Consider the following 18,471-nt stretch of genomic DNA (forward strand, 5'->3'; position numbering starts at 1 on the left):
CCAACATCAAATGGCTGCAAAATCTTACCCAAACCCCAGTTGTCTTTTGTGAAAACTATCACAAATTGCAATATGGCCATCCGGGTGAGAATTATCCCGTCATATCGATAGGGCCCCACTAACACTTATGAATTAATTCCCATTAACACCATCATCATAGCCTAACAATAGACATGTAACCCCCCTAACAAGAAATAATTATTCATCAGTACTAAACACTGCAAAAGTCTCAATAAGCAACATGCAAAATGAATAAGAACATAAAAACAACAATTAGAAAGTAGTTCATTTAGTCCAAACTAGGTAATTCAAACCATCAGTAGCTCAGTCCATGGGAACAATAAGCAAAGATACCATCAAATCAATTAATAGCAAGGTAATTGAAATTTGCTCAAACCAACAAACACATGCAACAAATAAGTCCAAACTGTGCAATTCCACAATATTCTACGATGGCAGATTCGAATTTCAGTGTGCATTGAATCATATAAAGATCAAATATGCATACAACCAACAAAATACCACAAATATAAAGATATAATTTGCCGAAAAAATAAACAATTTCCACAATCTAATTGGTGCAATGTCTCAGATTCAACCATGGCATATACATTAGAGCATAAGTCCAAGGATACACAAAGAGACTAATAATTCAAATCATGAAAGAATAATCTGAATAATCTTCTCATTGGGTGAAGGAAAGAACAGTCAAACTGAAGTCAGGCACCCAAACAAAGCCAATCAAAGTGAGGTGTAAGAAGAAGAAGAAAAATCAATTGTCCAAATTCAAACATAGATGCTCAAATTTATGTTCACAATAATAGTATTGAGTGTCCAAATACAACAAGTCCAAACTGAGCACAAGTCCAACATTCAACCATGGCAGTTTCAGATTTCAGTGTGACCTAAATAATAGAAAAAGCCAACATGCAAAAAATACTCGAAATTGCTCAAATTTGCTAAAAGAACAAACAATTTTCTCAAACATATAAGAGCAATGTCTCAAATTCACCCATGGCAGATACATGCATTGAGTGTGCCGTGAATGATACATAGATCCATTATCCATTCAAACCCTAGAGCACCAAATAAAATACAGGGTTTTCGAATTTCAATGGCCAAACAGATCGATTGATACATACAACCAAGAAGTCAAAAAAGGTAACACATATGAAAACCATGGCAGATACATGCATGAAAGTTGCTGTGAATATGCGATATGAACCCGTGGCATCTTGGTGCCCATCAATATGGGTCACGGATCCATGAATATTCAAACCCTAGAGCACTAATTTAAATCTAGGGTTCTCGAATTTCAGTGGCCAAAGTGACAAATACAATTCCATTTAAACTCAAAAATGTATCAGATTCAGTCATGGGAGAGAGGCTCAGTGTGTTCGATTTGTGCAAGAGAGTACAGAGTCCATCCATGGAGAGAAGAAGATGGAATATGTGAGAGAGAAGAGATAACTTACATATAAATGGTGTGAACGGTGTGAGAATAGAAGCGAAGCTACCGTCAAGGGTGGCAAACGGTGCAAGAGAGGGCCTCCACAAACGAGGACAATCGAGAGTGGAAGAGAGGAACACATGGGACCAACAACAAGAAATGAATGGGATGGTCGATTGGGGATGTACAGTGGTTCCCCAAATATGGGGAACGACTGTAACTCCCCTAAATGAAATCCCTAATTTAGGGAATGGGATGGGAGGGAGCTTTTCAGCTTCCCCCAATTTTGTTCCCTAAATTTTAGAGATAACAGTAGTTTAGGCATCCGGATGGGAATGCTCTACGTTCTTTTTCTTCCTTGTTCATACACTAGCTCGTGCATTTATCGCAAGCAACTTTCTCTCTCTCCCTCTCTCTTGCAACCTTTCTTTTCTCTCTCTCAACTTTCTTTTCTCAACTCTCTCTTGCAACTTGGCTCTCAATGTCTCCATCAAAACCCCAACTTCACTCAGTCAGTCAGTTGCAGCAGATCTTCTCTCATCTAGGCATTGATTTTTGTTTTTCTCATGTAACTTTATTCTTTAATTATTTTTGTTTTGTTAAGCATCATTAATAACAAGTTGACAAGTTGAAAAGTACCTGAATGAGCAACAGTTGACGCATAATGGTGGGTTGAAATGCCACCCCCAGTAACACTTCCAATATTTCTCAACCATTCTGGAAATAATTTGGGTTCACTTCTTTCCATAAGGAGCACTGAACAAGAGAAGAAAAATGGAACTCAAGAGGTCCTTCATCAAACCCAGGCTTAATAGCATCTATTTTTTAATCAAGAGAAGAAAACGTTTCGCAGGTGAGAACCTAGAGCACGAGAACGAAGGCAATGTCAAGAAAATTGTATTGAAGAAAAAAGCCTATCTACATCTCCATCTTTAATTAAAGATGGATATCTAGCCGTTGGTGACTTTTTTTTTAGGATGTTTTAAACTAGTCATTCAATCCATGCTCGTACATAAAAACTCGGACTTGATTAGAAAAAGAGAGGGAATGATTACAATAGATAAAATTGATAGAGAGAAAAGAAATGAAATTGAGAGATGGAGGGAGAAAGAAATGAAAAATTTTATTAACAATTTAAATGGGGGCGCCGGTTGCACTAGGCGGTTGCAACAAGTATTTTTGTAAATACACATCATTTGTCACAATATTTTACATAATAATGTTTTAAAATAAAGGTTATTTTTGTAAACTAAGTAATATCATTTTATCAAAATATCCTTATTTTACCATATGTGTTGTAAAATATGTTGTGTGGATATCATTACTCTTTTAAGCATTTGGGATTTATTAATTGTGATAAGTTAGTTCCCCCTAAAAAAATCTCTCATTTTATCCCTTTCTTTTCCTACCCCACAGTTACTTTAAAATGAGACCAGTTCTAGTTTTCAATCCTAAGTTAGGCAGCTATCAACAACAATGACCCTTGAATCTATATCCCATATCTTGTACCCACTCTCTCTTGTTTGCCCCTCATGTCCATTGCTTTTAACAAAGCTCAGCTCTATTAGATGATACAGGACAAAATAAACTACAGGTTATTTAGTTTCAATTGTAATATGTAAAGCTGTCGTTTTCCTTTTTATACATTTCTTTTCTGTTTTATTTCAAATGTACAGTTGTCATTATATTATTAGCTTGGTTTGTTAGTCAGTTAGGATATTTTTGGTGTATATAATCGCACCATGTCACTGTATTGAGAACATTCCAGAAAAGGGAAATTTCTTCTTTTTCACCATCAACTCTACCTCTTTTCTTCTTGTCTCATTGTGCTCTGTTTTGATCATTTGTTGTTGTGCAAAGCACTCTGATTCTATTTCTTACATGGTATCATGAGCAAGTGAGAGGTAATTTCAATGGCAAAAATCAACTCCGACCTTCAGACTCCACCCATTTTGCCTAAACCCAACCACAATGACACCCTTTCCATGTCTCGCTACCTCAACCTCTCTGACCCCTCCAACCCTTTTCGTTTAGACCATGGAGACAGCCCAACCATTACTCTTGTTCTTGAGCTTCTCACTTTCGATAATTAGGCCACATGGTCTCATGCCATGCGTCGTGCTCTCCGTGCCAAGAACAAGCTTGGTTTCATCACTGGTTCTTTGCAGCAACCTACCAATCTCTTGGACCCCTTACTAGATCTATGGGAACGGTGTAATGATATGGTGGTCTCATGGATTCAAAATTCCATCAGTCCATCTATCAAGACCATTGTGGTGTTTGTTGATGATGCTCAAGCCATCTGGAAGGACCTGGAGGAATGCTTCTCACATCAAAACGGCCCAAGCATTTTTCAACTCAAGAAGGCACTCTCTAGTCTTCTTCAAGAGCACGACTCTGTAAGTACCTACCATGGCAAGCTTAAGACACTTTAGGATGAACTTTCTCTTTATGACCCCTTACTTGCCTGTACTTGTGGAAACATGAAAATCCTTTCAAACCGATACCAGAGGGATTGTGTCCTACAATTTTTAATGGGACTCCATGACTCATATTCCCCCATTCGTGACCAGATTGTTAATGGACCCTATCCCATCTGTTACCAAAGTTTTCTCACTGATTCAGCAACAAGAAATGCATCATCAGATGCTATCCAATGTACCCTCCCCTGAAACAATGGTCGTGGCCGTTAAGAAACCCTATTTCCCTTCCAAACAAACCACCAAATTCAACCAATCGTCCAAGAAGGACCGACCATATTGCAGCCACTGTAAGATCTTTGGTCATTCCTTGGAAAACTGTTTCAAACTTGGCAATGCCATTGCCCCTACTTGTTCACATTGTCATTTAGCTGGTCATTCAGTTGACAAGTGTTAGAAGTTGGTTGGCTATCCCCTGGTCACAAATTTCATTCCAAACAGCAGCCCCCTTCTGGAATGAGTGCACATATGGCTTCTTATTCATTGGCTCCTGATTCTCAAGTTGCTAGTGACGACATGATTGGTTTGACCAAGCTTCAATATCAGCAGCTACTGTCCTTGATCCAGCCACAAGATCCTTCAACTGTAGCTGTTATCAACCACTTGGCAGTTTCCTCTCAACCCTCTTCTTCTTCCATTCATACATAAAAAATGTTTGGTATACACACTTGTCTTTCTACACACACACACACAACACCTCACATCACGTTCCTTCTAGTTGGATACTCGATACAGGAGCTACAGACCATATGGTTTGTAATCCCTCACTTTTTACATCAATTAAATCCACTGTTGCTTATTCTGTTAAACTTCCTAATGGGAATTCTACTCCTGTTACTCACATTGGTGACATTCAATTAACTAATACACTCATCTTACGGGATGTTCTTTGTGTCCCTTCATTTTGTTTCAACTTAATTTCAGCAGCTAAGTTGACTCATTCTCTAACTTGCTGCATTTTGTTTTTTTCTCATTATTGTTTCATTCAGGACCTGCTTTCTTGGAAGACGATTGGGAAGGGTAAGCTCAAGCATGGATTATACCACTTGGTTTGCTCAAAAATTTCACCATCAACCCTTGCACAATCTTTGTCAGATCATACATCTCATGCTTTCAAAATTTTCAATACTTTTTCTCCTATTGTTAGCACAGTTACTCACCTTGATCTATGGCACTATCGCCTAGGTCACTTATCTGTTTCTAGGCTTAGAATGATTGTAGATCCCATTGTAAGCAAACGAATATCTTCCATTAATGAAAATCCTTGCAGTGTTTGTCCATTAGCCAAATTCCATAGATTACCTTTTAATGATAGCACTCATATTTCCTCAAGAATCTTTGAACTTATTCACTGTGACTTATGGGATCCTAGCCCTACCATTGCACATGATGGGTCAAGATATTTCTTGACCATGTGGATGATTTTTCTCGATCCACTTGGCTCTATTTGTTGGCACATAAGTCTGAAACTAGAACCTGCATAGAATCATTTCACAATTTGGTCGAAACTCAATTTGGACTCAAGATAAAAATCCTAAGAAGTGATAATGGTGCTGAATTTTTCATAACCGAAATTTTCAATAATAAGGGCATCATCCACCATAAAAGTTGTGTGCAAACCCCTCAACAAAATGGCATTGTTGAGAGGAAGCACCAACATATACTAAATATAGCTTGAGCTTTTCGATTCCAATCCAATTTAACTTTGACATATTGGAGTGACTATGTACTCACAACCACTTACATAATAAACAGGCTGCCCACCCCTCTTTTACAAAATAAATCTCCACATGAGATCCTTTTTAAAATACCACATTCTTATGCCCATGTGAGAGTTTTTGGCTCTCTATGTTTTGCAGCCACCTTGTCACATCCTAGACAAAAATTTGATCATAGGGGTCGAAGATGTGTGTTCCTTGGATATCCCTTTGGGACCAAAGTCTACAAACTTTTAGACCTCACCACTAACACCATTTTGATTTCCCGGGATGTTATCTTTCATGAGTCCATTTTTCCTTTCCATCAATCCACATCTTCTCCACCTTCCTCCACAGAATTTGCACTACCAATTTTTTCATCCATCCCTATTTCTAGCTTCGAATAATTTCCTTCAACTAATTCCACACCACCACATAATCCCAATCTTGAGCAGACCACTGGCAGCACTTCTTCTCCCTCACTGTCCACAATTTCTTCACCATCCTCTCCACGTCTTCTCACTCCCCATCAACCCCTTAGAAGGTCCACTAGACTCAGAAAAGCTCCAGAATACCTCAAAGATTTTCATTGTCACCATGCTTTGCTGCTTCCCCTTGAACAGTTGGCTTCCAAGGTTACACCTGTTTTAAATGGTAAGGTTTTCCCTCTAAGTCATTATCTATCTTATAGAAAATTCAATCCCTCATTTCAAGCCTTCACATCCTCCATTTCTCTCTACACCAAGTCTACATCTTACAAACAGGCTTTGAAGGATCCTGGTTGGTGTCAAGCTATGGAGGCTGAACTTGAGGCTTTGGAACACAATCAAACCTGGACACTCACAGACTTACCTCGAGGCAAAGAAGCTATTGCTTGTAAGTATGTTTACAAAACTAAATTTAAGTCTGATGGAGTTGTGGAAAGACTTAAAACTAGATTACTAGCCAAGGGCTACACACAACAAGAAGGCAAAGATTTTCATGAGACCTTTTCCCATGTCTCTAAACTTGTTACTGTCAGATGCCTTCTTGTTGTTGCTGCCACTAAAGGCTGGTTTTTACTTCATTTTGATGTAAATAATGCATTTTTAAATGGTGATTTGAATGAGGAAATTTATATGAGAAAACCACCTGGTTACACTAAAGGTCAACCCCACCAAGTTTGCAAGCTGCTTAAGAGCATTTATGGGCTTAAACAAACCTCAAGACAATGGAATTTCAAGCTTACTTCATCCTTGCTAGAGTTTGGTTTTATTCAGTCCAAATTTGACTATAGCTTATTTACTAAGCATGATGGACACTTATTTTTTGCTTTGTTAATCTATGTTGATGATATCTTTGTAGCTAGCAATTCTCAAGCCTTAGTTGATTCCACTCAGTCATTTCTTCATTGTAAATTCAAAATTAAGGATCTTGGCTACCTACGCTATTTTTTAGGCTTGGAGATTGCTAGATCGTCTAAGGGAATTCATATTTCACAAAGGAAATATGCCTTGGATATATTGGCTGATGTTGACATGTTGGGTTGTAAACCCCTCAAACTCCCTCTTGATCATAATTTTAAAATTAGCAAGGATACGGGACTCCTATTTCTGATCCCAACATTTATAGAAGACTTATTGGGAGGCTCTTGTACCTTACTATCTCTCGGCCAGATCTCTGTTTTTTTGTACAATTACTAAGTCAGTTCATGGCCAGTCCATCCTCTTCTTACCTGGCAGCCACATACATACTTCTAAGGTATATCAAAGCAGCTCCAAGTCAAGGAATTCTGCTCCCTTCTTCATCTACATTCCAACTCAAAGCCTACTGTGATTCAGATTGGGCTTCTTACCCTAATTCACGTTGCTCAACTACAGGATATTGTATATTTCTTGGTAATTCCTTGGAATCTTGGAAATCCAAGAAACAAACTGTTGTTTCTCGCTCCTCAGCTGAAGCTGAGTATAGAAGTATGGCTACCACATGCACGGAATTGATTTGGCTTCGTTATCTTCTTCAAGATCTTGGCATTTCCCATAAACAAGCTGCTTTTCTCTTTTGTGACAATCAAGCAGCACTTCATATTGCTACAAATCCAATTTTCCACGAGAGGACGAAGCATGTTGAGCTCGACTGCCACTTGATTAGAGAACAAATTCAAGCTGAACAGATTACTACTGCACATGTCTCCTCCAACAACCAATTGGCTGACATCTTTACTAAAGCCTTGTCCTCTTATCTTCTCCACTCACATCTCTCCAAGATGGGAATAGTAAATTACTATTCTCCATCTTGCGGGAGTGTGTTAGATGATACATGACAAAATAAACTACATGTCGTTTAGTTTCAATTGTAATATGTAAAGATGTCGTTTTCCTTTTTATACATTTCTTTTCTGTTTTATTTTAAATGTACAGATGTCATTATATTAGTAGCTTGGTTTGTTAGTTAGTTAGGATATTTTTGGTTTATATAAGTACCAGGTCATTGTATTGAGAACATTCTAGAAAAGTGAAATTTCTTCTTCTTCACCATCGACTCTGCCTCTTTTCTTCTTATCTCATTGTGCTCTGTTTTGATCATTTGTTAATGTGCAAAGCACTCTGATTCTATTTCTTACAAGCTCAGCTATCAAACAAACCCAAACCGTTCAATCTAAGCCATGTTCTTCAGCTCATAGAGAACATTTACACAGGGCTAAGGCATAATTAGTTTGTCGTTATGGTTTGCAAGCAAAATGATCCAAGGGTCTTAAGAATGATGGATGGATTGCGTCACTGTCAATGGTCTGCTAGGGGATGTTTTTTTGGTCCACCCCCTTCAAACAAAAAGCATTTACAGTTGACATGGGTGCAGGAAGATCAGATTTAGTGGGAGGTAACCGACAAGAACAGACAACATTAATTTTTTTTGTTTTCATGATAGACTTGAAATTGCAGCATGACTTTTCTTCGAGAAGTATATTGGAAGAGAAACACAAACTCTCTCTCCATTATTTCTTCAAATGAGTTCGTGTGCTCTAGGACTAGAAGTCGGTGTCTTGGAAAACTATATTGGAAATAAAAGTTCAGAATTCTATAACTCTCTATTTATATAAAAAATAAAGTTAAGTGCCTTAAGCTCACAATTAAATAAATAATAGCGACGAGGAAGATAAGTAATCAGGCACCACTTCTCTCTCTAATAAACTCTCTCCCTTCTGATCTCTAAAAACCTCCTTCGCAGATCTGGCTTGAGGGGTGGGAGCTTCGGCTCCCTTCCCCTCCCTCCCTCCTCCTCCTCCTCTTCCATCCCTTCTGTTCTATGTAGTTTTTGTTTTGTATTTTTATGTATTTTCAGGTAAAATAAGAGTGAATCGCCGATCTGGATTTTCCCGCCGCCATAGTCCAGCACGCGCTCCGCCATGGTGATGCCCTGCCGCTGATCTTAAAGACCACCGAATGCGGCACCAAACGGAGTGGTGAGTAGCCCGCATGTGCGGATCGAAGTTTCGGCGTCGTTTGGAGCGTGGCCTTCACGCACCACCCGGGAGCCTCTGCTAACACCATGCGCGGCATTCTGGAGTCTGTGAGTCCGGGATCTCCAAGGTCGACTTGCAGTTCCCTTCCCAGAGTGGCGCGTGTACTGCACGCGCCACAACAGCCTCTGTGTTCTGTTTTCTTTTATTGCAGTGTTTTTCTTTATAGTTTTCTTTATGTAATGTAGTTTCTAGGTTAATAAAAATTTAAAAAAATTAGTACCTTCGGACTTTGGTCCGAATGGAGTATTAGTCCCCCCTCCGCATTGACGGGGTTGTTGGGGTTTGGTATATCCTACCCTGCTTAGTCGGGGTATGAAGCTTTGTAATCTCTGTCGTGGACAGATGTGGTATTTTTTCTAAAGATCTAGGTCTTTAGAGATTTACTATCTGGACTAGACCATGTTAGTCACGAAAGTGTACTGGGAAGATATTAACGATTGTAATTGATTTATTTTTCAAATCAACTTTGTAAGTTCTCTCTTAATGAAGGTTAACACCTATTTACTCAAAAAAAAAAAAAAATAGCGACAACAATAATAAAGTGCCTTATTAATACATGTACGTAGGTGGTGAAATATATATATATATATAATTTATAAATTTGGACAAATGCTAGCCTGTTGCTAGCATGAATCCAAACATATATCATCCTATACAAATATTAAGAGTAATTTTACGTACAATCGTGAAATATACAAACACCGTATAATCGCTTTAAAAAAAAGCGTTGTTCATTATTAAAAAATTAATTTTTTTAATGTGAATCTTATATTTTATTCACTTTTTTTAAAACGATTATACGGCAGTTACATAATTCACAATTACAAATATATTTTCTCAAATATTAATCATTACGATTTTCTATCGCCTTTGGAAATTAAAGGCCTTGATGGAGAAGGCAAAGATGAATCCAAAGAGCACTGCAAACCCAGCAACCACAACTCCCACAACTCCCAGAAAATCATGCCTGAATCCCAAATAACTTTTCAAATATTCTTCCACGGTTTGATCATTGTCCTCCAGTCGGTCCTGTACATCTCCAAATTGTGAAACAACTAGTCCATACAAAGTCCAAGCAACTGGGCAAGCCCAGTAGTACCATCTCCACCATATTGGAATCCTCTGTTTTTGGCAGAAAAAAAGGAGTTATGTATTGTTATGTAAATCTGTGCTGTTATTATAAACCGTAGATCAAAAGTTGCAAATACTTACAGTTCGTGGGACGATGAATCCTGAAAACAGGTTCCATATGGCATAGAATGCTGAGGATACTATGGCAGCAATATGGTGGTTTGGTGTAAAAGCCACACTCATCATGCCATAGAAGGTGAAGTAGAGCAATGTGAAGTACATGAAAAACAAATACCAAAAGAATTTGGCTGCGGTCCATTCGAATCCAATCATTGCGTAAACTATAATGCCATATACTGCAGATTGCATGAAAACATATGGGAGCTCAATTGCAACCTGGAGGTACATCAGATGAGAATTTTATTATTACCTTCTACAAAGTTATTGAGTTTTATACATGAATATGTGTGGAATATATGAACCTAGTTTACCTGTCCAAATGCATAAGGCAAGGCTGAATACATTCCAGCAGCTCTTTCTCTGTAGAAGACAGTTCGTTCAACAGCCACAACAGGTTGCACAGATGAAGAGTTTTGGACACCAAGGAAGAGAACAGCAGCATACATGGAACCCATCGCATTGAATAAATCTATTGTCCTCTTGCTGCAATTTAAAATGTAAAGGAAAATTAAAATGTTGCAGTGATGTGTATGAATCGTTAATAGACCAGTGAATAAAATGTTTTTTTTTTTTCCCGAGTTTTCCAGTAAAAATAACTTACGTCTTGGAGCCAAGGTCCCAGAACATTGTCCCAAATGTCAAGGCTATGAATACTGTGAAGAGAAATCTCACGGCAGTATATGGTGGGTTACGCCAATAAGACAAGCGTTGTTTCCACAGGCAAGCCATGCACTGAGTCCAAAATGACTGTGAAAACTGAGTCGGGAAATAGAGATCCTTTGAAGCTGGAGCGGGCTTGCTCAACTCTGCAATCAATGCTTTGTTCCTCCTGAGACATATGCCACACAGCAGAAAAAGTTTCAGCCAAAACATCTAAGTTCTCAATAATGACGATGATCTTATACATAGATCCTCAAGATGGTAGGCTTTTCCTTTTTCTTCTTTTCAGTCATACGATGTGGTGAACCAATTAAAAAATGAACATACCTGTATAGGTCCGAGTTTTTGTACAAAGTGGTAAAGTCTACGCCCAAAGTAAGTTCTTCCGCTGGAGTCGTAACTTCCAACATCCAAGTTGCTGGATTATAACCATCTTTAATTTTTCTGACTCCTTCCATGTTCTAGTAGCCAAAGAAAGGTATGTGTGTTAGGAAATTTACAACATATATCCAGATTTATGGACGTTTGGAAGTCTTTATTTTTCATTTCTGTAGCATCCTACGGTCCTACCTCAAAATACTTGATAAGATGGCTAGAGTGGTGACCCAACGGCCCAACGTATATCTCTTGTCCTCCACGCTTCATTAGGAAAAGCTGCAATTCATGTTTTTATATATACATCATTCTCAAGTATACAAGAGAATCAACAAATGTTCACCTAGCTATCTGCAGATTATTTATAGTTCTCACCTCATCAAAAGCTTCAAATATGTCAATGCTTGGCTGATGGATTGTGCACAAAACAGTTCTTCCTGTGTCTACCGTGTTCCTAACTGTTCTCATGACAATTGCAGCAGCTCTTGCATCTAGACCTGAAGTTGGCTCATCCATAAATATTATGGAGGGGTTAGCCACAAGCTCAACTGCAATAGTGAGCCTCTTGCGCTGCTCGGTAGAAAGACCATTCACACCGGGCAACCCAACTAGTGCATTCCTCAATGGGTTCAGCTCCACAAGCTCCATGACTTCCTCAATGAACATCTGCAACCATGTGTGATCAGAATCATGAATCCAGATTTCGGGTAATGGTATTCAAACTCTTTATGGTAAGTTCAATCATCTTTTATCATCATGTCATGCCTTTCATACTCCGACTATACACGCACGAGAGGGTGCAAAATTAATAGTGCTCATTGCCTTATTCTCTGCCATGTCGAGAGAAGACAAGCTCAAATTTGACATATGTGTGTGCGCATGTAAACTTGGGCAAGAATCTCCGTACTCCAGCATGAGCACAAGCCATATTGTCAACTGCCCTTAAAGAAATTAGAAATAAGAACAAAAAAGTGAAACAGAGTTGTCTTTTAGATACCAACCTTTCTTGTTTCCGAATCAACATCAGAGGACAAGCGGAGCCATGCTGAATAGACCAAGGACTCATACACAGTAACATGAGGAGAATGAATGTCATTTTGCTCACAGTACCCAGAAATTCGAGCAAACGTTTCTTGCTTCTTTGGGTACCCCGAAATTGTGATGTTCCCCTCAATATATCCACCAGTTTTCCTACCAGCCAGCACATCCATCAGAGTTGTTTTACCAGCACCGCTTACACCCATCAGAGCTGTGAGAACACCTGGCCTGAAAGCCCCACTCACACCCTTCAGAAGCACCAATTTATCCTGAAGAACACCCTGCTCCTTCATTTCCTGCATGTTCAGTTGAAGAAAATGAGGTCTCAAGTTCTCTTGTATTGACCTTTCGACTTAAGTATTGTCCTGAAACTTTTTCAGTTCTAGTGTTCCAGAGATATATGATTAAGTTACCTGTGGCATGTCAACAGAATACATAATTTCATCAAAGGTGATTGAATGTTGTTCAAATGGAAGGACCATTCCTCTTTTTCCGTTACGACTAGCCTCAATTTCAAATGAGGACCTGGTGGAGGTACTTCCTCTCCTACTGTCTCGTCCACTCCCTGCATGTCAATTAAGTTCAATAGGAATCTAGGAGTAGTATGAGCTATTTAAATATATATGTGTGTGTGTGTCTGAGCTGCAATAAAACTATTGACGCTCAAAAGTTACCGTGCATATTTGCAGCGTCTTACCTATAGCTCTACGATGATGACTTGAGCTGTTTTCTCTGCGTGTTAACTCTACGCCTTCTCCTGTCCTATTCCCCTGTTCATCGCTTTCAGGTTCGTCTGATTTTACAGTCTGTGACTTCCCGAATGCTGCACCGTCAAAATATAGTACACTATCAATACAAAAGCTACTACAGTTAGAAGGCCTAAAAGTGGAAAAGATGGAAATACGCACGGTTAAGATAAGCGAGGGAGAAGGTGAAACCGATGTTGAATAGTATGATGAATCCAAATGATGCTCCCACGCCTATCCAATACCAATATGCTTGTGGGAAGAACCCGCGTGACTTCATCACTGTAACTCCCAGTGGTTCGTTTGTGTTTGGGAGAACCTTTAAAGGACAAATTTAATCAAACATTAGCTTTATTTCAAGCGGTACAGATCATAATTGTTCAAAAGAAATAGTTCAAGAAATTACCTTTTTCCAATTGTTTCCCAGGAACTCGTTAACTAATATTGCATTTTGGCCGTACATCAAAGGCGACATCCAGTAACCCCATATCCACCATTTCTTTACATCGTCTGTAGAAGCAAAGCGAAGTGAAGAAAAGGAGCATTCTTTAATGTATAGTGCATATACCGGGGAAAAAATGTTAAAAAAACTAATTTCTCAGTTCAAAATATCGTTACCTCTGGAGAGGATAAAGCCACCCAAGGCAAAGAGCAAGAGCAGTGCAAATGACCCAAAAGTATTAGCAACAATCATGTTCCTACCCATTGCTGCAATAAATCGGAAGAGTGCAGAGGCCATCTGGTTCACAAGTACTAGCAAAAAGTATTGCCTAAACAACCTGCAATACATACATTTCCAAATATTAGGAAGCACAAACTCGGGTAAAACAGCTTCTAAATGTGCAACAAATTTGTTGTACATACCTCCCGACATTTGGATCAAATCCAATGACATAGTAGGTCATGAAGACCCAGACAGCAACTTCCAAAAAGGTTACTGGGATTTTAAGGATCCATGTTGGAAGAGCATATACCCATGAAGGATAGAAGAGGAGGTCCCTTTGCTTGTAAAACACAGGAAGCTTTATAATGGTCATGGACAACTCTGACATTCCATTAAACATAATCATAACCACTGTGAAAAACAAAGCACCCAAATAGATTGTTCCATCGGTTGAATCACGACGAGGCATCTTCGTCCGTAGGAAAATTGTCATTGCAATCAGTGCCATAAGGAAAAGCTAAAATGCAGGGACGAAAGCAGAGTCAATATCCTGTTTTTTACAGAGAAATGAAAGCAATACCAAGTAAAATTTAAACTTACTTGTGATAGCTTGAAGACGTAAACAAACGAATTCCTCTTCATCAGTAAGTATTCTCTTGAGAAGGAAGCTTTTAACAGTTCCTTCTTACCAACACCATACGTTTTGGTTGTCAAGGCAGCTGGGTGACTTTTTGTCTTGTCATAAGGAGCTGAAAGTTCATCTCCTATTCTTCTTCCCACATGGGATGATTGGAATGCCTCAGCAAATTCCCTTACTGTGACAAAACTGTAAGGCGCATCTCTGCGTGCCCAATACTGCTCCTGATCCTTCCTTGATGTCACCTGTGACCAAATGATCAGAAACAAATAACGGGCATGAGATTCCACATGTAAGGCTCGCCATCTAAGACTTGTTGTTGAGGTTCTTCAGCTAACTCCATACATTTTGCTTTGTCCAAACAATTACTTGCCCATTATTAGTAAGAATGAGACCATCAAAGTCTAGATTTACACTAACCTCTTGCAGAAAGTCAGCCACACCTTTCCTGTCAGGACATTTAAATCCCATGGATTCAAAAAACTCGAGAACGTTTTCACGGGGTCCCTGGTACACAATATAGCCATCGGAGAGGAGAATAATGTCATCAAAAAGATCGTAAGTCTCCGGTGCTGGCTGCAGTAGAGAGATGACTGCTGTCCCATCCAGAATCTGAACATACTGCCTGAGCGAATTAACAATTTGGAAAGTTGTCGAGCTGTCCAATCCGGTAGATATTTCGTCCATAAACAATGCCTTCGCTGGTCCGACTAGCATTTCCCCTGTAATTTGACTTATGCAGATTATCATACAGGCAACTCATATCAAAGAAAGTGAATTTCATTTGCCATGCAGTTTCGTGTACCTGTCGTTACACGCTTCCTTTGACCACCAGAGATACCCCTCACCATTTCATCCCCTACCATGGTATCGGCACACACTTCTAAACCCAAAACCTGAAAGTTCGAGGAAGCACATTAAAGATACTGAAGGATATGATTCGCTAAATCCTAATAAGTAGTAATCATTTTCTAAATGCAGAACTCAAACGGCAAATGAGCAATATTATTACCTTCAATATATAATCTGTCGCCACATCAGCCTCCTGGCCTTCAGTTGTTGCAGCCTGATATATCAGAAGCAAATGGAGAACAGAAAGCCATCATCACTTACTGTGAAACTTTATTATGTTAAAAATCAAATTAATTACTACTCAATAAAAAATTGACCAAAAGCTTCAGTCATGCTAAAGATTACAGTTCCAAGCAGTGTTTGTAGTATTAGTTCTGGAATCCTAGATATAATTAATGGCCAATAGCTTCTGACTCACCTTCATGTAGATATCGACATCTGGATCTGGTTTGATATTTGCCTCTTTTTCTCTTCTTGACAACTCTGCTAGCATATCTGCAGATTTCAAAAATATATAGTAGTCATTATTTGTATGTTACAGATTACTTGTGGAAAAATTTAAATATTCAAGGAAAGCTAAAAAATGGAACTAGTGATCCCATAAGATAGTTTGCTAACCATAGCGTGACCCGACCCCTTGGCACCTTGCTGAGAAGGCCAAGGTTTCCCTTACAGTCATTTCTCCAATATGGAGATCATATTGACTGATATAAGCCGCAGTTCTCTGAGGTACAAACTCCCTCATGTCATGGCCATTATAAGTCACCCTCCCAGAAACCTGAAATGACAAGTCGCGGTTTTCTAGTTAGAGATGAGATTGGAGTGCCAAAACAGAGCTAGGAAACGAAAACCCAAGAAAGGATTGGAGCTGAAACGGTATTATTTTCACCTTTAAAGTTGGGTCAAGCTTTCCGGCCAGAGCTAGTAAGAGTGTTGTCTTCCCAGAACTTGGAGGACCCAATAGCAAAGTCATTCTGTCAATTACATATGCACAAAATGAAACATGGGTTTCAGAAATACAGTCTTAAATCTTAATATCCAGCATCCAATTCATGATTTCAGATGGGGATGTTTTCTCACCTCCTAGGCTTTATGACTCCAGTAACATCTTTAAGGATAGACAAATGTTTCTTTTGACTTGAAAGAATATGGAAGAAATTCAAGAACCCCTGCCGAGTGTAAATTCAAGAACAACTTAATTAACAAAAACGCTTAAAAATATATGAATGTGTCATGGTATATAGTTCGCAAACGGTTACCTCCAGCATATTGACAGAGAAGTTAAAGAAGGTAGGCAAAGCTCTGCCTCCTACATGAGCCTCTGCCTCAACATTCACGTGCTCAAACCTGACTTCGATTGTTGGAAGATCAATCCCGACTCTGAGAGATTCCCGGAAACAAGAAAATTCGTTACGGTACTGAAGAAATTACGCACGAAAGCTAAGTACACTTGAAGAAATACGTTAACTCCATTTCGTTACCTTGAAAACTGACGAAAAAAAAAAGCGTAAATAATTGGCAGAGCTCTTACCTATCTATCCGATTCCTGACCTTCAACAAGAACTTCTCGTTATCCTCGTCGGCTAATTTCACCAACCTCTCAAGCAGTTTCTTCCTTTCGTCTAATCCGAGATTCTGTAAATCGACTTCAATGGCCTCACCTCTTGAAGTAGTTAGTATACCTTTTCTTAGACGATCAAAGGTAGGAAGCTTCTCGAGGGCAGCCCACTTAAGAGCTTCTTCATCATCTTCTTCTCGCGAAGACATCGAGAAAACGTCCATAGCATTATTCCTCCATACCGACGAATTCCGTAATCGTAAACTACCAGTGGCCCTGTAAAGGTCACTGCTATCCATTTTTAGAACCCTGAATAAAGATCACTGCGGCTAAAACACCTCAAACCCACCAAAACCCAGAAATATTTCTTCAGGATTTACTCGAACATGATATGGGTATAAATACCGAAGCTATATAGCTGCCACAATTAACTGCAAAAGTCCACCCAACCCAGAATTGTATTCCTCTAGGCAAACCAGGTTTCAAAGTCTATGGACAGGAACCCACGCAACAATAGGTAAGAATTATCCACTCTGCAGGGTAGGAGAACGCCAAAAAAAAAAAAAAAAACTGCTTATTAACTACTCAATAAAAAAGCTGATGAAAGACAGATCAGAATGTATGTATTTATGTATGTTGGTTCAGATTTTCACAACGAATATATAAGCATGGTGAATGGGGTCTATATAGGGAGTGCAAGTGAACCGCATCGGCGGCTTTTAAAGTGGACTTCCACACTCCAGGTCCAGGAGCCAGCTTCTTAGTTCTTACGTGAAAACAGGACCCACACAAACAAAACAAGACCAAAAACAAAAAAAAATTGGAAGTCATTGCCATTTGTGGATGGGTTCCCAAGTCTCTCGACTGTGAACGCAGGCGCCACCTTTTGTTGACCAACGATTCAAATATGAAATTATTTGTAAAAGTATTAAATAGGCCATTTCGTGTATCTCGGTTTGCCTTATGTCCGAATAAAATTGTGAATCTGAAGGTATGGACTTGGAGCAGATGCAAACTGATTTGATTGGCTTTCTAGCTTTGCGGAGGAATGGTTTTCATCAGTGGTTGGATGTTAATCGTTTATTTTTTATGCTTGGGTTTGTCTTTTATGTCTATTTATAACCTTTAAATGTCTATTTCTAATCAAGATTTTCCTTCACTATAAATGAAAATTGTCAATAAAATTGAGATTTTGAAAAAATAAAATAAAATTCGTGTCTCATTTTAATAAAAATTACTTTTTTTATAAATAATTTATATATTTAAAACTTGTACCCAGCGTTTCCCTATTACTAAACAATCCAAATTATCCAGTCAGCTTCTTGTTCACGATCTGCCTTTCTAGACCGACCACAAACGTCCAGGAAGAGAGTAGATAATAATTTTCTCTAAAGACTTTTGATTTTTTTTTTTTTAAGAAAGTAATCAAGCGGAACTTGGGCAATAAGCAAACAAATAATTTTGGATAGGTACGGGCATGACAGCGGGGAAAGGATGGTTTGTTGGGTTAGATAGTTCAAAGAGATATAAAACATTTGATTCCCCTTTTCTTAATACATAA

At 38.8% G+C, this 18,471-nt stretch overlaps 1 protein-coding gene across 1 annotated transcript; it reads right to left on the reverse strand.

Annotated features, from left to right (window-relative positions):
* Positions 1-9,692: 9,692 nt before the first annotated feature.
* LOC108996284 (pleiotropic drug resistance protein 1-like) lies at positions 9,693-17,553 on the reverse strand. The gene is made up of 24 exons (XM_018972082.2): positions 16,884-17,553; positions 16,612-16,732; positions 16,433-16,521; positions 16,242-16,326; positions 15,971-16,130; positions 15,771-15,847; positions 15,513-15,566; positions 15,306-15,396; positions 14,921-15,222; positions 14,464-14,745; positions 14,064-14,380; positions 13,818-13,978; positions 13,606-13,709; positions 13,362-13,518; positions 13,151-13,276; positions 12,867-13,018; positions 12,417-12,749; positions 11,791-12,081; positions 11,611-11,694; positions 11,368-11,501; positions 10,982-11,209; positions 10,692-10,863; positions 10,342-10,596; positions 9,693-10,251 (listed from the first exon to the last, which is right to left on the reverse strand). Exons 1-24 carry the CDS (start codon positions 17,207-17,209, stop codon positions 9,991-9,993), a joined length of 4,362 nt encoding a protein of 1,453 aa, XP_018827627.2. The 5' UTR covers positions 17,210-17,553; the 3' UTR covers positions 9,693-9,990.
* Between the last annotated feature and the right edge of the window lie 918 nt (positions 17,554-18,471).

The sequence above is a fragment of the Juglans regia genome, chromosome 7 (assembly GCF_001411555.2).
Source record: "Juglans regia cultivar Chandler chromosome 7, Walnut 2.0, whole genome shotgun sequence".
Lineage (NCBI taxonomy): Eukaryota > Viridiplantae > Streptophyta > Magnoliopsida > Fagales > Juglandaceae > Juglans > Juglans regia.